This window comes from Sabethes cyaneus, chromosome 2 (genome assembly GCF_943734655.1).
Source record: "Sabethes cyaneus chromosome 2, idSabCyanKW18_F2, whole genome shotgun sequence".
NCBI classification, from domain to species: Eukaryota; Metazoa; Arthropoda; class Insecta; order Diptera; family Culicidae; genus Sabethes; species Sabethes cyaneus.
Window position 1 is genome coordinate 195225393 of NC_071354.1, and position 21210 is coordinate 195246602.

The 21210-nt window shown below is 40.5% G+C and overlaps 2 protein-coding genes across 2 annotated transcripts; both read right to left on the bottom strand.

The window, feature by feature from the left end:
• Positions 1-551: 551 nt before the first annotated feature.
• Positions 552-1192, bottom strand: LOC128736510 (protein lethal(2)essential for life-like). Its single transcript, XM_053830994.1, has one exon. It carries the CDS (start codon positions 1101-1103, stop codon positions 552-554), a length of 552 nt encoding a protein of 183 aa, XP_053686969.1. The 5' UTR covers positions 1104-1192.
• Positions 1193-13596: 12404 nt separating this feature from the next.
• On the bottom strand, positions 13597-20292 carry LOC128736511 (protein lethal(2)essential for life-like). The gene is made up of 3 exons (XM_053830995.1): positions 19884-20292; positions 13878-14025; positions 13597-13624 (listed from the first exon to the last, which is right to left on the bottom strand). Exons 1-3 carry the CDS (start codon positions 20290-20292, stop codon positions 13597-13599), a joined length of 585 nt encoding a protein of 194 aa, XP_053686970.1.
• Between the last annotated feature and the right edge of the window lie 918 nt (positions 20293-21210).

Consider the following 21210-nt stretch of genomic DNA (forward strand, 5'->3'; position numbering starts at 1 on the left):
ACTGACGACTTGGTCTCTTGGAGGCCCTTATGCGCTAAAATGAAAAATGAAATTGAAAGACGAATATACAGCAAGACAACTCATGACGAACTAACACAAAGACTTGACTGAGCAATCCTGGGTGATGTTGGTCCTCTTGGTCCGAGGAACGGCGCTCAATTGACCGAAGTGTGTTAGTCCAGCCGGCCAATACCTACTTAACTTGCTCGCGAGCAGTCCTTCAACTCGCTGAAAAAAATATTTGCTTTTACCCTTTGTAAAGTCACTCAGAGTAAATAAAGTTTTGTAAAAACTTTTCAGCCGAAGAGAATACATTTCTCAATAAACAATGAAAAAATATTCTTAATGAAATTTGGCAGTTTTATTGTTGTACTTTTATCTATATCACTTAAATCTTACTTTTATCTGTATCTTACTTAAAAGTATGAAAAACCTTAACGTTATTTTAATGAACGGTAGAAAAGTGTCAGGAAAATTATGAGTAACCTTAACGTTATTTAAAAAAAAACGGTAGAAAAAAGCGTCTCAAACTTAACTCAATTTGAGTCAAATTATTTTCCATTTTTGTGGTCATCCTTGATCGCCGCTTTGCCTTTGGTGCGCACTATCGGAATGGTACGTTCCCCTTCCGCTGCGGGAAGTGCCAACTTCGGGGCCTTGACCGTCAACATTCCGTCCGATGAAAGCGACGACACCATACGGTCAGCATCGTATCCCTCCGGCAGCTGATACTTGCGGACAAAGTGACGCCATACAAAGCCTTTGCCGTCCTGTTTTTCCTCGTGTTTGCCTTCGATGGTGATGAAATTATCCGCAAGTTTCACGGAGATTTCCTCCGGTGTGAACTGCTGTACGTCAACGTTGACCTGGAATCCTTCCTTGGTTTGCTTGACGATTGCGTGGTTGTCCTCTGGGGTGCCTAGACCGGACAGGTGCCACGGTCGCTTCTGTGCACGCCGCTTCGGAACGTGATCCACTGCCACGAGCAGTTCGTCGGGAAATATGTCCTCGCCGAAAAACCGCTCCAGTATACGAGACGGACGTGGTGGTGCACCACGAATATCGTCACACCATTCGCGCAGAAAAACTGGAACTAACGACATTGTTTTTTGCTGGTTTTACACGATACTGTTTTCAAGTTTAAAATTTGTTTCGCCACGCGTTGCTTGAACTAGCACAAATTCGTTTCTCACTCGAAATGTTTCGTCTCACGTTTCTTGTTTGCTACTGATGTTGTACAGTGAATGCTGCTCGACTTTTATATGGTGAATTCATCCGAGGGGAAATTTCTCGAAGGCTCCCGATTGTTCACGCTTCACGTGGATCATTCGGCTTCATTCGCGATATGGTGCTGGTTCATTCATTCACTGGAGGGGAGAGAAACAAACAGCGATGTGAAGCATGAATGAGCAATGAGTAAACGTAAACAGCACCAAGCAAAGGCTGCATTTGGCGGTTCAACGCAACGGAGTTTTTCTTCGGTATGTTCGTAAAATGTTCAGGAAATTTCGCGAAATTCGCGAATGTTCGAGTGCTTTGGATTTTGTTGCAATTAGAATGTATCATATGCAGATAGATAAGAGTAGTTCTTTCAGATATTTTCTTATATCATTTCAGAAATATAATTAGCAACCAATTAATATTTTTTCCATTTAAAAAAAACACGTTCTTCGTGTTTTTAGACTACCACAGACCACAGACAGATACCCTTATTTTGTATTTAAATCAAATTTTCCGCCCATCGCTTATCCTGATTCGGATAAAATTGGTTAATTTTAAATTCTATAATTTCATTTCATGCAATAATGAGGATTTTTGGATAGCTTTTTGTTTTAATTTTATACTCAAAAATATAATGTTTGTCATAAGATTTCTCTTTTTAAAGATCACTTTAAAGATTAATCCAATTAATTAAAACTTTTATCCGCTTAGCATCCATCTCCCACAAATTTTATGCCAAATGTTTGTGTTTTAAGAATTAGCAGAACAAAATATTTCGTTAAATTGTCAGTTCGGGCGTATCATTCAAACGAAAATTATTGTGTTACTGCAGGAAAAGTAAGGAGTTTATCAGAAGAAACAAGTTTATCGTGAATTTTGAGTATTTATCGTACCTTTTTGTTTATAGAGTGAAAATATGGTGCTTTACAAAGTTTTTAATGTTTCAATGATTTTAACTGATAAACTAAAATATGTAGGTAAAACATACTCAGCATTTCATGTAAAATATGTATTTCAAAACATGCATAAAAGGTATTTTTAATTTTTCATATAATTGGATATTTTACAATGAGACGATATTTTAAAATTAGGCGAAATGAATTCTTAAGGGTATCTTATTCTGGGACGTTTTAACAGAATATTGGACACGCTATCGGAAGCATTATCGGATCATATCGGAAGCATATCGTGGAAACATTACTTAACTATTTACTTGCCAACGTAAACATGGGGCTGAAAATTAATATCATAACCTTATGGAAGCGTGACCAACATAAATCAAGCTAAATATTTTTTGTCAATCACTATTGATGAACATTATTGCATAGATCATATGTCACAAGTAATGTGGCGGCAAGCAAGATTATTCGTTGTTTGCTGACCTAAACTGACTCACTAACATAAAGAAAATCAATTCCGTATAATGAGAAAGCAATTTCCCTGCCTGATGCGCTCCATTTTTCACGGTAAATCAGAAATACTGACATATCACCTTGGTACGCTGATGTGCCGAACTATGCTATGTATGCTGCTGGCTGGTACCTATTTCTTGGAAAACATACCTACTGCTGGCAAACCATCTATGCTTTGTTGTGCGGCCGAGCTTACTGATCTGATTTACTGGTGGTAGAGCATAAGTTTCGTGCAATTCATTCATGCAGTATTAAATTTTTCAATGCAAACTGTCTGCTGACTGCACCGTTAATGTTACTTTTTTGGGATGATTGATTTCTCAAGGTGAGCAGGACTGCTTATGGTTATGGTTAACTCCAGTATTCTTTTAACTTTCTTAATCCTTTTGGTATCAAAATTGCATCAGATGTGTGTGCATGAGTTGTTGAAGGAAATTTGACATACAATTTGCCCCTATGAATTTTGTAAAATAAACTATTCAGCCATGTAGTAGCAATTTATACCGTTGTATAAATGAGGCTCAACTGTGTTGGAATAAAGTAAGGATAACAGCGCGCGGTAGAATCGATGGGCATGCATACAGAGCTGTTATGTTTTCGCGAAAATAATAATTCAATAAATTCGTTACGTTTTTATACTCCAACTCCGTCAGCATTCAGTTGGTACAATAAGTTATTGCGTTTTGTAATGAAACTTTGTATACATTTGGCCTTCTTCTTCTTCAGCAGCATAGAGCCGGGGTGGCTCGTGCTATTCCAAGCACTCGTCTCCATTCAACTCGGTCTTGAGCCACTCGTCGCCAATTTCCTGGTCGTTTCAGAAGTCGTAAATTGCTTTCGACCTGGTCGAGCCATCGTGCACGTTGGGCTCCCCTGTTCCTGGTGCCGGTGGGGTTGTTGAAGAGGATTATTTTCGTTGCACTGTCGTCCGGCATCCTTACGACGTGTCCGGCCCACCGTAGCCTGCTAACTTTCGCTAGATGTACGATGGGAGTCTCCCCAAGCAGTGCCTGTAGCTCGTCATTCATACGCCTCCGCCACTCTCCGCTTTCAGTTTGTACTCCGCCAAATATCGTCCGCAGCACTTTCCGCTCAAACACGGCAAGGGCGCGTATGCCCTCCGTAAGCAGCGTCACGGCTTCAAGTCCATAAAGAACTACCGGTCTAATAATGGTTTTGTACATTGTTAGCTTCGTGCGGCGGCGTATGCTTCCTGATCGTAGCGTTTTACGAAGGGCAAAGTAGGCCCGATTTCCCGCTTGGATGCGCCGCTGGATCTCCTTACTAGTGTTGTTGTCCGTGGTCACCAGCGATCCCAAATACACGAACTTCTCTACCACTCCTAGTTCGTCGCCGTCAACGGTTACCGTCCGTGGGAGGCGCGTTTGTTTCCTTTGAGCCTCTTCCTTTCATGTATTTGGTCTACGACGCATTTATTTTTAGCCCAATTCTCCTAGACTCCGCTTTCAGTCTGGCGTAGAATGCCTCCGCCGTCGCAAACTTCCTGGCAATGATATCGAAGTCATCTGCAAAGCCCAGAAGTTGGCTACTCTTGGTAAAAATCGTGCCTCTCGTTTCGATGCCCGCTCGTCGGATCACCCCCTCAAGAGCGATGTTGAAGAGCATGCAGGATAAACCGTCACCTTGTCTTAACCTCGCCGCGTCTCGAAGAGACTCGAGAGTGTCCCAAAGATGCGTACGAAACACATCACTCGATTCAATGTAGCTCTGATCAGTCGCGTCAGTTTGTCCGGAAAACCGTATTCGTGCATTATCTGCCATAGCTTGTCTCGATCGACTGTATCGTATGCTGCTTTGAAATCAATGAAGATGTGATGCGTGGGCACGTTGTACTCCCGACATTTCTGCAAGATCTGTCGGATAGTAAATATTTGGTTCGTAGTTGCGCGAGCCCCCATGAAACCCACCTGATAATTCCCTACGAAACCTTGTGCTATCGGAGACAGCCGGCGTAACAGAATCTGGGAGAGTATCTTGTAGGCGTTGTGAACGTTTACCAGCCTAATACCACGATAGTTGCAGCAATCTAGCCGATCACCCTTTTTGTAGATGGGACAAACCACTCTTTCCATCCATTCCTCCGGTAGCTTTTCCTCCTCCCAAATCCTCGAAATAACCCAGTATAGAGCCTTTGATAGCGTTTCTCCGCCATGTTTATAAAGCTCTGCCGGTAGGCGGTCCTTCCCAGCGGCTTTATTGGTCTTCAGCAGCCCGATTTATCGTTTGACTTCTGGGAGATCAGGTGCTAGGACATTACTATCTTCCATGGGCGCTTCTAGGTTAATTTCCGTTCCGCCTCCTTCTGCGACTTCGCCACGTTCATCGAAGAACTGCTTCCACCTGTCGACCACCTCGCGCTCGTTTGCAATTAGATTCCCTCCCTCGTCCCTGCACATGTCAGGTTTCGGTGTGTAGCCCTTCCGAGTTTGGTTCACCTTCTCATAAAACTTGCGCGTGTCATTAGCTTGGAATAGTTGCTCTAATTCTTCACGATCTCTGTTCTCCTTTTGGCGCTTTTTTCTCCTTAGGATCGTGGTCAACTGGTTCCTAGCTCGTCGGTATTTGGCCAGGTTCTCTCTAGTGGCAATACTTAGATAATTTTTCCAAGCATTTTTTTCTCCTCCACCACTTGTTGGCATTCCCCATCAAACCAATCATTTTGTATACTCCGAGGCTCAATACCTAGTACCGCGGTAGCGGCCTCTCCGATGGCCGATACATTTGGCCTTATACTTAGCTTCTTCTAATATATTTCTTTTAATGTATCACTGTATCAGTAGGAGGTTTTTGATGAGCTAAAATGAATCAGATAATTAATATAACACATTTGGCTTACCTGCTACCAAGGCCATGTGGCTCAGCCATTTGCCCAAAGTCACAGTTAAGGCAGGCAGCTGGTAACCATCCAGTATCACTTCTCCTAGCTTAGCTACTGAAGAGAGAATTACCGGGTATGGCCGCGTGGAGACGCTAGGTAGGAGCTTGGGATGGCTGGAGCTATGTTGATCGTTTTCTCGTTTGCCTTCCGCATTTCATACCCACCAAGAAGATGTAACGAGAGAATGCACTGCAATTCGCATTTCACCGAATACAGGGATACCTCGATATAAGACAACCTCGTTATAAAACAACCTCGATATAAGACAATTCGATATAAGACAATTTTTACCTCGATATAAGACAAATCCCTTTGACATAGTTGGTAACGACACCAGAGCACATTTTCCACTCCAAAAGCGGCGCCATGAATTTGTTCATTATTTCAAAATATTCATAAAAATTGTAAACAACTAATAGCTCAAACAATATTAAATAGTTCAAAAAACATGAACACACAACACAGAGCAAAATTGGTGACTGCTAATGCCAAATTTTTGTGAAAAAATCATGTTTCGATATAAGACAATTTCGATATAAGACAACTTTTTAAAATTATAAATTGTCTTATATCGAGGTATCCCTGTACTCTCCATTTTGGAGGGCTATGGGAAGGCATAGTCAAGTCAGTGAAACACCATTGGTATCGTGTTCTTTGGGATCATGTTGTGATTAAGATATATTGGTATATTTGTTATACATCCCCTGACACAAATTCTTAATGAAGCGATTAAAATTAATTACTTCTGGCTATCTACCATTAAAGCATATAAGTGGGCTCGCCAAAATCGTAAAGATGTTCAATACTGTTAAAAATTCTGCACTCCGTTAATATAAATTGACCTAACAAGCCAGTCGTCATATTCGAACATATCGGATGGGCAGAGGTTGGAAAACTCACAAAATGAATAGATACGCCGAGCATCGGCAAACGGTTTTTATCATGATAAAACAGCTACGCGAGTGGTTCAATTCGCCTATAACAATAAGCAACATACACTCACGCTTCGTAGCATCGCTGAATATACGAATATCGTGAACAACGCAAAAGTGTGAATAGACGCTTTCTGCTGCTTGTAAAGCCACTAACACTACTTTAAACTATTCCCTTTTCGTGGTAATATTATTTTGAATACTTTCCGACGTCCCCGGGCATTCTGTATCTGAAAAATCGAACACACTCAATGTTCAATATTCAATTTTTGAAAGAATTCTGATGTTCACATTGAGGTTCTGTTCGTGATAAAATTCAAAGCTGATGCGTGCATTATCGGCGAGGCAGGCGAATAGTGTATGTTCATGAGGGATGTTCATCGATTCAAATGAGCACTTTTTCGCGAATTCTCCAACCACTGCGGATGGGTGATGCTACTGAAAAAGTTAGCAGGAATCTTACACTAACTCCGGACTTCTTCTATACTCTAATAGCCGGCTGCGCAATTTATCGATAAAGAAGGCTCAAGTCTTAAGGCCCCCATACACGTACGCATATGTTGGGTTGGAAATGAACAAAATGTTGGAGGGTCATTCCGGTCGAGCGGCGAGCCGAACATTTTTTTCTGTCAGTTTGGTTCGTGGCACTCACACACCAGCGAGCGTGTTGGGCGAGCATGAATTCACCAACATTTTCGGCCAACATGTACGTACGTGTATGGGGGCCTTTAGACACATTTATACCGAAGGCTTTGCTATGCTTTTCGCGTCGGTTGAAGAATGCTGGACATCTTACACTAAACCAGCGTTTCCCAAAGGAGGGTTCACTAAATATCTAGAGCACAGCAGAATATTATACGAAATTACGCCTGGGGGCTCGCGAACCAAAAAAGGCTGGTACCGCTGCACTAAGCGGATCATTTCGACGCTGCTTCACCGGCAGATTCATTCGACCATTTGAAGATAGAACTAACAAAAGGGCGAATGTCGCAAGCGTAAATAAACCGAGTGAGAGTTGATTTTCCTATGCTGACCCAGCAAAAAATAACTCTCACTCGTTTTGTTTACATTTGCGACATTCACCCTTTTGTTAATTCTATCTAGATTTGATGGTAATTTTCTTTGTCGTTGAATTAATTGTAGCAGATATAGTAGGCATAGCATATAGTAGAAGTTGATATAAGAGTGACATTTAGTGCAAAATACCGTGGACCCCCGTTCGTTTGACCGTTTTTAATCTGAACACTTTTTAATTTGAACCCCGTTGGTTTGCACGACGTGCAAATTAAAAATGGTTCAAACGTCATACTCAATATGACATCATTTGCTTATGCAGACAATGCTCATAAATACGATTTGTTTGTGCTGATCTAGCGCGTTTAATCTGTTTCACATTGCGTTTTCCCAACGATTATGGTAGAAATCCGATCGGAGAATGAATATTCGCTGCTTGCAACTGCCTACTGTATCAAACTACCAAAACAATAACAAAGAACAGGGCAGCCAGTTCACACAAGTTCCAGCATATTTAGGGTTACCAGTTGTTCAAATTAAAAACTAGCCCCGTTAGTTTGCATGAGGAATCGTTCAAACGAACGGGGGTCCACTGTATATCATCATTAGCCTTCCAGAAGCGAACGAATAAACGTAGTCTTTAATAATTTCGTTACATAATAGAGTGCAAAATGGACCTCATTCTTTTCACCTTCTTCGTAGTATTGGCCGCCTGTTGCTTCAATTAAATTTACATTGTTACCAAATTACATCAAAAACGAGAAAAGTGTACAGTGAATTTATTACAGCATAAAGTGTTGCAAATAGTAAAATTCATAGCGATTTTGATATTTTTATAACATTATGCTTGTTCGAAAGTACACTCAAGTCGCTTTTTACGCGAAGGATACGTCCTGCGTAAATTAAAACCGTGTAAAAAACCGCGTAAATTCCGAAATTCGCGTAAAAAAACTGCGTAAATTCTGAAAATCGCGTAAAAAAAGACCGCGTAAATTCCGAAATTCGCGTAAAAAAAAAAACAAAATTTCGCGTGAAAAAAAACTGGATTTCAACAGTACGCGAAAAAAAGACGTTTTGAGCACATCCGCGTAAATTCCGAAAATCGCGTAAAAAACCCGCGTAAATTCCGAAATTCGCGTAAAATTAGTCGCGTAAAAAACAAACCGCATAAAAAGCGACTTCAGTGTATTGAAAACCTTTGTTTATCATTATCTGTTTTTTCACGTGATAAACTACACATCCACCTCAGCGTGGATTTTATTCTGGTAGATCGGTTTTCACAAATCTGCTTCATTTTACCTCACTGTGCTTACGGACCATGGATCAGCTTGATCTGGTTGACGCTGTTTACACTGATTTGAAGGCAGCGTTTGACCGTGTCGATCATAATATTCTGCTAGCTAAGCTTAGTAACTAGGAGCGTCGGCTAGTTTAATAGCATGGCTTGGTTTTTATTTACTAGATCGCAAAATGGCCATGAAATTAGGATCTTCTCAATCTGATTGGTTTGGAAGTTTCTCAGGTGTTCCTCAGGGTAGCACTTTAGGACCTTTATAGTTTTCACTGTACATAAATGACCTTTTCCGGCTATTACCGCTTGACACAAGACTATTTTATGCTGACGACACCAAAATTTACATGATCATTCATACTGAAAGGTACTGCTTAAGACTACAAGAGCTGATCAATAAGTTTGCTGAGTGGTGCGATTGTAACAGTATGACGATTAGCATCCCCAAATGCTCCGCTATCAGTTTTTTTCGCAAAACAAACAAACATTGACTTACGACTACTGTCTATGTGGTCAGTCTTTGCAACGAAGTAATGTTGTAACCGATCTCGACATTGTGCTGGATGACAAATTGAGTTTTAGACAACATTACGATACGATTATCAACAAAGCCAATCGACAACTCGGGTTCATCCTAAGGATCGGAAATGAGTTCCAGGATCCAGGTACATTGCGTACACCTTACTGCTCGCTGGTGCGATCGATACTGGAAACAAGCCGTGTTATTTGGGATCCGCAGTTTGAGTTTTGGTCCTGATGTATTGAGAGAAACCAGAAACTTTATCCAGAAACGCTTCATTCGGAATGTTTACCGCAGATTGCCATGGAGAAATCCTGTTAATTTACCATCATATGAGGATCTGTGCACATTGATTGGTATCACCCCGCTCGAACTACGAAGGAAAAACATTATTGCTACTATGGCACATAAGATTTTAGCGGGAATGTATGACTGCCCAGCTATTCTTTCCTTGCTTTAAATGTCTTGCCCATTTCAACCTCAGCGGCACCAACACCTTTTGCGTGTACACGGGGGATTGATCAATCCATACAAAACTTCGGGAAATTAAATGTAATGCTGGAATGAGCAATTATACCAAATTTGGTTGAAATCGGAGGTGGTCGATTACAACAGGTAAGATCACTTGAGAAGAAATGACCCCTATACAAACTTAAATACTGAATTTTTCAAAAAACCCGAGATAGAATATTTTAAGACCTACTTTAAATTCATTGTTTTGTTCAATACTAACAGACTGTGAAGAGAAATTTCATGTGCATGAAAATGAAATAATAAGTGTCTTCGGACAAAGCGTGTACCGGTCTGATTGGTGTTTTGTAAATCGTCAGCTTCGTGCGGAGGTGTATGGTTTTCTATCAAAACGTCTTGCGGAGGGCAAAGTTGACTTTAAGTTTGAATGCTTCGTTGAATCTTCTCTTTACTGGTGTCATTGTCGGCGACGACCAGAGACCCCAAATATATGAACCCATCAGCCACTTCATTCACCGTCAGTAACGTATGCATTGAAAAAATTGACTAATTTTAGTGATTTTTCATGCTATTACCCTGTCACCTGGTCAATGTAATGTGGCAAATCAAACGAGAATTGAACGATGGTCGCTCAAACGCGAGCGACTGTGAGAAGCATAGCATCCAACGCTTATTCCACTGACGCAAGCGTACGACAAACAATCGCTGGTGCTGGGTGCATGCATTCTGCTAACTACACACTCGCAAGCGCGCAGCCTCGTAGCGTCTTTCAGCACAGCCCGCTCTCGAAGCCAACAGCTCATGAGTTGCCAACAGCCCGGGACTATATGGACACAGATTTTGCTTTACTTCTTGTTTTCTTCTTTACCTTACACCCTCTCGCTTACACAGGTGGGTAAGAGTGCGGGTCCTCGCGAGCGTTCCGACATTAACTGCTGGGTTGTAATGACAAGAAAGACTGACGGAAAGTAGTCGTTTAAGAGTACAGTAAACGTACTTTGAAAACATATGTCGTTATCATTAAGATTTTGAGATGTTTTGGGATAATATGAATTTCAAATAATTTTGATAGCGTTTTAAATTGGTATAAAATAATCTGATACATACTTCTTTCAATTCTTGTTTCATTAGATTTCAATTTTTTGCGCTTTTCAGGTAGGGGAAGGGCGGTAAAGACGGACACCTTAAGGTAAAGACTCAATATCTACTCAAATATAACTGTATTGATCCCAATTTTCGTATAAACTGAACCTTTAAGTCTCTGTCTAATAAAGTTACAACGTGTGCTGGAAAATTTCTTCCAGAATTTATGCTTTTTTTAATATTATAAACATCATGTATAAATCAGAGTTTCTGCGCATGGGCGGGAAAGACGGACACATGATATGGGAAAGACGGACACTCGCAAAAAGGTGTCACGCGTCGTTGAATTATCAGTATTAAGAAAAATTAACATATTTCATCATGTATTTAGGAAAGAATTGGTTTGGGAAAACCCCCTTCCCGATCCTCCCTTTGAGCGAGAAAATAGAATGGTTCCCTTCAATATTTTAATTGGTGACGAATTAATCGTTTCTAAAAGTTGGCTCATTCCAACTGTTATATGACTTCTGGTTACTTTTACATATATAATATGTAAGTATTTGCAATGTTAAATCGTTGTTGGGCAAAATGGGTTCAAAATCTGTGTGTCCGTCTTTTCCTACCGTTGGGTGTCCGTCGTTCCCGACATGGATACCATTTTTTCAAACTTCAATAACTTTTGACTGAATATTCAAAAATTCACTAGGTTTTCAATGGATATTCAGTGAAAGATCAAACTAACGCAATGTCGTCGGTTTAGCATGAATATGTTGTTTTTTAACGATTTACCAGCTATTTTCTTCACGCACAAAATTACATCGGTTAGCGTATATACGCATTTTTTCTATGTTTTGCTTATAAATTTGTCAGCTACGCTGCTAAAAATCGGCAGTTTAGTTCAAAAGTGTTAATTCAATCTATAGAAACATTTTCCATCATTGATTTGCTTCAAAAAATTATTGTTAAAAATGACATGAAATGACATATGAAATATGACAAGTGTCCGTCTTTCCCGCAGTGTCCGTCTTTACCGCCCTTTCCCTAATAGAGAAGTTCTGATATATGTAATATTGTACTGTTCCATAACAAGCTGTGTTGCTTGCGCCTGTTGTATACGGGAAAACTTGACAGCGTCATCAGTTAATTTGTAACAGCCATTGCGAAAACAGTCAGGCAACTGGCAAGAATTGCGTAGAAGCTCGAAACTAGCGGGGAAAATACATATGAATCAGCTTAGGATTTTTTTTTCAGCATAATTATTTAAATAAATAAAATTTTGCATTAAAACTCAAACAAATCCGTTCGAATTAAAATTGAAATCATGGGTCGAAATAAAGCACATGTTTTTATAAAAAGTTTGGACATCTAAAAAATATTTACTATTGAAGCTGATGTATCCAATATATTTAACTCACCTTTTTCTCTGAATACAAATGTAGACCCGTGACGGACAATTTTTGTTTCAACATCAACGCAAATATAATTTCGTTCGAACACGGCACTGTACCAGAAAACGGCAAGTTGCAATCCAACCAATTTGCAGAATAAGTTAGCCGTACCTGGAGCAATTGCTGCAAGTTTTCAAGCATAAATTCACCACTCATAAGCAATCTTCATTGGTTTTTCCCACGATAGAGGGTATGCCCTTAGGGCCCGCATACGCCTACCCGACAGGCTGACATCTTTGTGCCACTACTTGACTGACAAGCGGAGCAGCTTATGCGCTATTGGGCACCGGGTCTGGGTCTAGAGCGGTTCAACCTCCGCCACACTCACTTGGTTCCTTGCCGTCGTCCAAGGATGACGTTTGGAGCGGACTTCCAACCGGAAATGTTTTGAAGTTTTTCCTATAGTAGTACATACTTTGCATTTTTCCGAAGGTTATGCAGGTGTATGATAATGGAACGCGTGAAGGAGGAGTTGGTTGGGAGAACGTGATTTACGTTTTGTGGCCGCGGTTGCCCGGAGGATTGTTTGGAAGAATAACAATGCTGCGCGTTAGGGGTATTGTTGGGAAATAAAATGTCGGAAGGGTTATACGCTGCGCTGTTCAGGAATTTAATCGTATTTTCATTCAAACCCAGCGGCCTGCCGTGTCGGATTGAGTGACAGGCGCATTTATTGATACATAATCGATGGCGGCTAACGTACGGTCGTACGGACCGCGCCCTTCTATTATATTCAGTTATTGTTGGTGGTTGTTGTGGAGGCTTTACTCAGCATTATCTACATCATAGAAGCAAAACCTAATGAAATAAAAACCAATTTTATGTTTTCGTTTATTGATATTACTATGTTGCTAGAATATACTGGAATCAAGTTTTTCCTAAATAACGATAAGTAAATTAAAGAATTAAAGACGTTTTCGAACAGATAATTTTTTTATTTATTTCCAAACAATCAACGAATTACTGAAACAACACGTCACTAGGTGAATTATATTAGTAATGGCGGTTTGTAATCTACTAGAACCTGGATTTCGCATTTAGGTCCATACTTCGAATATGCTACTAATCTGAGTAGGTAGATGATAATCTTTGGTAGGTATTAGTGTGCTGCCATGATGTGAATTTTGCTAGCATAAAGTGTATCACAAAGTGGCTTCGGAGACTCCATACGATAACAATTCCTTTTTTTCGAATACTATGCAAGTGGAGAGCGTTTTATCGTGCTGCAATCACGTCGTTTGCGCGCTAGGTGCTTGTCGCGTTTGAAGGTGAGTGTCGTGCTCGTTTTGAAGGTGCCGCAATAACTTAGGGCAAATAAAATCCAATCACAAAACTAAAATTAAAAATAAAATACGAAAATGTTCATGAACAATTCCAACTGCAATTCGACGACATTGAAATCAACAGTGCAAGGACAGAGAGTTCGAAATTCTAGTCTATCGATACACCAGTGAAGGCATTTTCATTTTTTTGTTTTGTTTTTTTTTTTCTAAATTTGGCTCAGATGCTTTCGATCAGACAGCAGCCATGGCAGATTTCGGTTTGATAAGTATTCGCTACTCTGTTCGCTCGCTGTTCGAGATTACTTCTTATCCTCGATGGCAGGTTTTCCGGTGTGCCAAATTGGGACGTATTTTTCCACCTTTGGTGCGGGCAGACCGATTCTAGGGGCAGTAACGGTGAGCACTCGGTCCGAGGAGAGCGATGAGATGATCAGGTTTGCATCGTATCCAACTGTGTCGGAGAATAAAAACAGTAGAAAAAATAAATGATTGGTAGGTAACGTTTTGATGGGCTTTTAAATATTTTGAGTTGATATTAGATTGAAGATTTTCACAGATTTGGTCAAAAAAATTGACGTTTTAAGCTGCTACTCACGGGCAACCGGACAGCCCGTACTGTGATTTAAAAGATGGCGAAAAAGTTGAATGAACGTTCTATAAGAATAAAATTAGGAATATCTTCATATACTTAAGCAGATATAACTATCTCTGTGGGTGATTGGGTATGTACCAAAGCTATTTATGATCTGTTTATCTTTCACCAAAATGAAGAGCCGTCGTATAATTACTATGGTGGTCAGTTATGGTCAGCGCTATCATATATTATAGAATATTTTTGTGGGGGTACGTTCAATCTTCAATACGGTACGTTCAATAAACTAGCTTCAATTCAATATCTCGAACACAACATTCGGACCAGTATGGGGGCCATACCAGCCGAAATACTGCACAAACATTGTAAATTGGACTGTTAGAACGCACCATAGTATACGAAATGTTCTTCGAAACCAGCATGTAGATACGGCAAAAACAGCATTTCGCTTCAGTGAGACCGCGAAAAGGGCAGCAGGCGTTTCTGGAGGCACAAAAGGCCTACCAAACTAAGAACTTTTTGGCGAATTTGCCCTCCTTAAAGCAAAGCCTAGATGCTACATTCTGTTATCGAAACTTGACCTTCTGTTTTTATATGACAGACTTCGCAGCCAGCTGTTAGAGTGCAGAACAATTACAGGGCCTATTGACTCTAACAGCCTCTCCTAGCCGAGATTCGAATTTACGACGACTGGCTTAGTAGGCCAGCATAATACCTCGAGGCCAACTGGGACCCAATTTGTCCTCCTTATTATTCCATTATTCCACAGAAACGACCTACCCTAACCATAAAACAGCGGCAGTTATCCGCCTTGATGTAACTCTTTTATCGTTCATCACAACGCGCTTCGGTTTCGTGAGCCACTTTTGGTACATATCCCTGGCGCGGGTTTTGGTCATCATGTTTTATTTGTCATTCCGGTTCGGTACCTGCAGAACCTTGAAGACGTCCAGGCCGGCATGTTTAATGGACAAACCAGATGAACATATTCGCCTGCTTCATCACATCGCGGAACGAAAGTTTTGGCTAACACTTGAACAAACTCAACTTCCTTCACCAGGTCAGCTGTCTTCAGATTTCTGCCACTGCGTAACCTCCGCTGGGTCGTCTGGGCCTACTTGAATGACTTCACCACGTAGGACACCGTCGAATGATGAATTTTTGGCTGTTTCCTGATTAATTTGTGGGTCGCAGGCGAATTTTCTACGACGCACAGTGGCACGCCTCCATATGAAGCTTGACCAAATGTTAAAACTTATTTTAAATGGGCCGAAAATAATATCTTAAACTAATTTTGTATCACTTCAAATTTGGGATAAAAAAACGAAAAGAAAAATATGTCACGTTAGAATTTTTTGCTAGTTTTATTTGCTACCGGATAAAAAGCAAGGTCGTGGGTATAAACGTTCTTAAGAGCTTGACCCTACTTTATCGTCACACTTTGCAGCTGGTTTTTAGAGTACAGGACAACTACGGGGCTAGTGCAACGATCCTACTGACTTTTGCTTTCGGACCGTAAATTTTAAATTTGTCTTTCAAAGTCTGGAGGACTTTTATTTTAAATCATTATGATAGTTCAGAAAGTTTTATTGAAAAAAAAAAATATTTTCAGTTTTGTTTAGGTCACAAGGTTCAATTTTCCAATAAATATATTGTAAAAAAATGCATTTTAGGGTGGTTCAAAGAATAATAAAGATAAAAGAATATCCTTTTATAACGCCTTCTATATTTGGTATTACCGTTGGTTCAAGTGCTATGGATTTTTTAAGAAAGAAATGTTGACAAAAATTATATTACGCATAAAAGGGCACCCAGATCGAACAATAAAAAATACAGGTCTAAAATTTTCCGAAGAGGAACGGGTAAGAGAGAGAGAGTAGTCAACTCCTCCGGAAAGCATTCAAGATTCTCCGTGATGCTGAAAATCTTTTCTTAAAAACTGAAATGGTGGTTCTACAATTGATGAAGGGACGGTCAATTTTTGGACAAAAGGTAGGAGTCACAACGACAACTTATTAAGCGTAGCTACCAGTGCCCTCCCGCCTCACCTTTCCATTCTTTCCCCTTTATTCAAAAATTCTTCATTACTTTCCCCTACCGTCCCTTCATCAATTGTAGAACCACCGTTTCAAAAAATATTAATATATGCCTGACCGCATTTCAAGGTCAAGACTAAAAACACAAGGTTTGGTCTTAAAAACTGACCAAATATCGATTAAGTTATATTCCATTTTATTAATTTTAGGTTAATTTCTATATAAATTTTTCTCTGCTTTTGAAATAGTGCCCTTAAGAGCCCTTTGGAAGAAAAATTGCACTGTCAAAAATGGCGTTTAGCTTCGTTTTAGATAAGCTATAGACCAAATTAAAGTGACGTCATTTGGCAGATACTGGCGCCCTTATTTACCGCTAGCAACGGCACTTCATTGGATAATTTCTAGGATTTGGGACGAAGAGAAACTACCGGAGGAGTGGATGGAAAGTGTAGTCTGTCTCATCTACAAAAAGGACGACTGACTAGATTGCTGTAAGTTGTAACTACCGCGGCATCACGTTGATCAACACCGCTTACAAGGTGCTTTCCCAGATTTTGTTGCGTCGTCTATTTCCAATAGCAAGAGAATGCGTATGGAAGTATCAGGCGGACTTTATGGGGGCCCGTACTGCTACGGATCAAATTTTTACTCTTCGACAAATCCTCCAGAAATTTCGAGAGTACAACGTGTCCACGCATCATATTTTCGTGGATTTCAGGGCAGCATACGATACAGTTGAACGAGAACAGCTATGGCAGATAATGCACGAGTACGGTTTTACGGACAAACTGACGCGGCTGATCAAAGCTACTCTGGAGCGAGTGATGTGCGCGTTTCGGGGGCACTCTTGAGTCCTTTCGAATCGAGCAGAGGGTTGCGGCAAGGGGATGGACTGGCCTGTATGTTATTCAATATCGCTATTGAAGGAGTGATTCGACTAGCGGGCATCGAAACGAGAAAAACGATCTTCAGCAAGAGTAGCCAATTCCTAACCTTCACAGACGCCCTCGACATCATTACTAGAAACCTGGGACGGCGGAGGCAATCTACGTCAGACTAAAAACGGAGGCTAGGAGGATAGGCGTCGAAAACCAAATATATGGTAGGAAGAAGCTTCAGAGAAAGTAACGTTTGCCTCCCGCGGACAATGACTATTGACGGCGATGAACTGGAAATGGTTAATGAGTTCGTATATTTGGAATCTTTGCTCACCGTCGACAATAAATAATACGAGTAAGGAGATCCAACGACGCATTCGAGCTGGAAATCGAGCCTACTTTTCTCTCCGCAATGTGAGATGAAATCCGAATCTCGGTGAACAAAAGTAATTACGCTAAAACCGTTAGTCACAGGTAAATAGTATCTTCGGAGAAAATTTGTTATTTTAACTTCCGCATTTGTGGTGCTCATGACATTAGGGTGACCAGCATAGTAAGCGAGTGCAAAACATAAACTTTTTTATGGCTTAAGTTAGTTGAATAAAATGTTCAGCAAAGTTAAAGAACATTAAGTTATGAGTAACTTTGCTAAAGAAATGAAAGTTGTATCTCTTATGGTTGATAGGATGGAGCAATTTAACCTTCCGTTACTCGCGCTTTTGTATTTTGTACAACACTTGTAGATTTTTGGATGCCATTTTGTTTTAAAGTAACAGATCGATGTCAAACCAAAATGTATTCTTATTCTTATTATTCTTATTAATACCAACACAGCCTCAATAAAGGACTCCTGGAAATAATTTTAATTATTTCTAATCAAAGAAATATTTAAAATTAGTTTCTTGTCTGTATTAACATTTGCAAAATATCAGAGATATATTGCAAATGTTTATTCGGCCGGTGCGTTTTCATTGGATGTGAAAGTGCTCAGAAGGTATGATTTGTGAGAAATAAACATCAAAGGAGATATAAAGAAAAAACGGATTTTTTAGGTCCCGACCCAAAAACCTTAAAAAGGTCCAGTCCATCATCCATAAGAGACAGAACTTTCATTTTTTTAGCAAAGTTACTCAAAATTTAATGTTCTTCAACTTTGCTGAACATTTTATTCAGCTAACTTAAGCCATAAAAAAGTTTATGTTTTGCACTCGCTTACTATGATGGCCACCCTAATGTCATATATAGCAAAAAATGCGAAAGCTAAAATAACAAATTTTCTCCGAAAATACTATATACCTAGGACTGACGGTTTCAGCGTAATTACTTTTGTCCACCTAGATTTGGGTTTCATCCCACAGTGCGGCGCCGCACAAAGCTGACGATGTACAAAACGCTAATCAGACCGGTAGTCCTTTACGGACTTGAGACAGTAACTTTGCTTACGGAGGACATACGTGCACTAGCCGTATTTGAACGAAAGGTGTTGCAGACTATTTTTGGCGGAGTACAAACGGAAAACGGAGAGTGGCGGAGGCGTCTGAATTACGAGCTACAGGCACTGCTTGGAGAGATTCCCGTCGTACACCTGGCGAAAGTTGGAAGATTACGGTGGGTCGGTCACGTCGCAAGGATGCCGGACGACTGTGCAGTGAAATTCGTTCTCTTCAAGAACCCCACCGGCACCAGGAGTAGACCCAATAGACAGGGCCCAACGTGCTAGATGGCTTGACCAGGTGGAAGCCGACTTGCGTGTGCCGAGACGCGCAACGAATTGGCGACGAGTAGCCCAGGACCGAGTACAATGGAGAGGAATTCTTGGCTTGTTTCAATCGGATGCTGCTTTCTTGAGGTGTCTCCGTTTGAGTCAAGATGGTACTCCGTCCAACTAAATGGAAATATTAAATGGTGCTCCTATTTTTACGCTTAATTTGGTCAGCACCTCAATTCTTTGTCGCTCTTTTCGATAAACTGACGTTTTCAATTAATAAATATTTAGACAAATCTTTTTGAAAATTTTCGGAGTATTTTACGTACACTGTCTGTCGGTTTGTCGAGTTAAAATTCGATAATTCGGCCATGTATTTGTCCGATTGGTGGGGTGGTAGTATAGATCATTGCACGTGACGATGTAAGCTTAACTTTTTAGAATTTGTGGGTAGTTTGTTTATATGGTGTCAAAGTTTCAAATAAAGTTTTTGTTGTCGTGTCTCAGATAATATTATATTATCTTAATATTAATTAAAAATAATTTCTCACTAAAAAAAGCATTTGAAAACTAAAAATCGATTTTCCGAAGAAGGCCATCTTAGAAATGGATGAAATTTTTTTTGAAGATAGATATATATGATCTACAATTCTTCCATACATTGCAAAATAGGCATATTTAAGGAAAAAAGTTTTCCTAAAAACAGTAATCGTATTATTTTTACATTAATATTCGTTATGCATTTCTATCCGAGTTGAGACACTTGAAAATTATTTGCACTAGAACTATCTCTTCTCTGTTTCTCCGATCACTATTATTTGTTAAGATTAATAGCAATCGTTGTCAATGGCTAAATAAAGGATTTATGGCTTGGACACAAGTTTCTATTTATTGAAACACAAATAGAAACCATCATTTTTGTAGCCCATAAAAGTCCGCAATTTGAAAGATTTGCATCATTTTTAACCAAAAACATGTATTTTGAATGATTTCTGTTCTTATCACCAGATTACGTATGGTAAGATTTCAATTCAAAATTGAAATTTTGAATTGCGAACGAAAAATTAAGAAACTGTAGGAAGCACAGCATCTACTTACTTGGAATCAGATAGCGCCGAGAAAACTGTCTTGCGACATAGCCTAGCTCATCGCGCTTTTCCTCGTGCTTTCCCTCGATGGTTACGTATTTGTCCGTTTTCCTAACGGTAACCTCGTGTGGTGCAAACTGATGAACGTCCACTTCGATAGTGAATTTTTCCCGATCCGTGTCCACCCGGGAGCCGACGTCTCGCAGGCTCAGATATTTCCACGGACGCCACAAACTTGACCACCGTAGCGGTGGAAGCGGTGGGTGACGCCAGAGGAACGGATCATCCCCCAGCACCTCCTGGGTTATGGACTTCTCCAGTACTCTGGTGTACAGCGGTAAATCCCAGTCGTCCCACCAGCTGCGGTACTGAACCGGAACGAGTGACATCGTGCTTGTGCTGCGAACTAAGGGTGCCATCCGAAGCAGTACAGGGCAATTGAAGAGGGCGAGTTTCGTCGGCGGGGGGAGAATAAGAGACTTATTCTTACAAAACTATTCGGTCAAAAAAATGATAGTGTAATTTATCGATTTAACAGCGGGTCACAAAACAAAAGCAATATATTAATATATTAATCGGCGAAATTTTCGAGAACGGTTCTATTGCGTCGTATTTTCAATTGCATTTTTTTCTATTTATATCGTTCTTTATTTATCAGAATTCACTTTCGCGCACTTTTATCACTTTCACTGTTACATACCTTGAAGGAAGAAACGAGAATAATAACGAAATTGAAAGTTTTCGGCTCTTCGCCAAGCAGAGCGAACTGAAGAACTTCCGAATCAGCTGACGGTCAGAATGCTTTTGAACTTGCCACGCTTAGAAGCACCAGTCGGAACCGAAACTATTTTGAAAACTTTGACTACGTTGGTACGTTCCCGTTTGGCCGCTGAACTTGAACTGCTACGGACGAGAGCGTCGGAACGACTATGGCTCGTGGCCTGCAGTTGGTTGGGATTTTGTTTTGATTCTATTCTGCTTCGATTCGAATTCGCTGCTCATTTTTCGCGGGTGCTATTGCTATCAGCCGCGGCCGCGGCTTGAGACAATACATCTGCTTACCTATAGTGCTTCGGAAACGTGAGCACGTTCGCTGCCAGGTAGATATATTATGATTCGTTTCCTAGGTTACGGCAGCGCAGTGGTACCGTGGCTGATGGTTCCGCTGCCGAATAGCATATTGTGATGATTCACGGCATGGCAAGCGCGACGGGACGGCTCGTTGGGACCGTGCCAACCCACAACGCTTGGAACGCCCGGTGGAGACGCTGGGTCGATCTGTTTATGGCAAAAATAGCGACCGGCGGCGGCGGTATATCTTCCCGGCTAATATCATG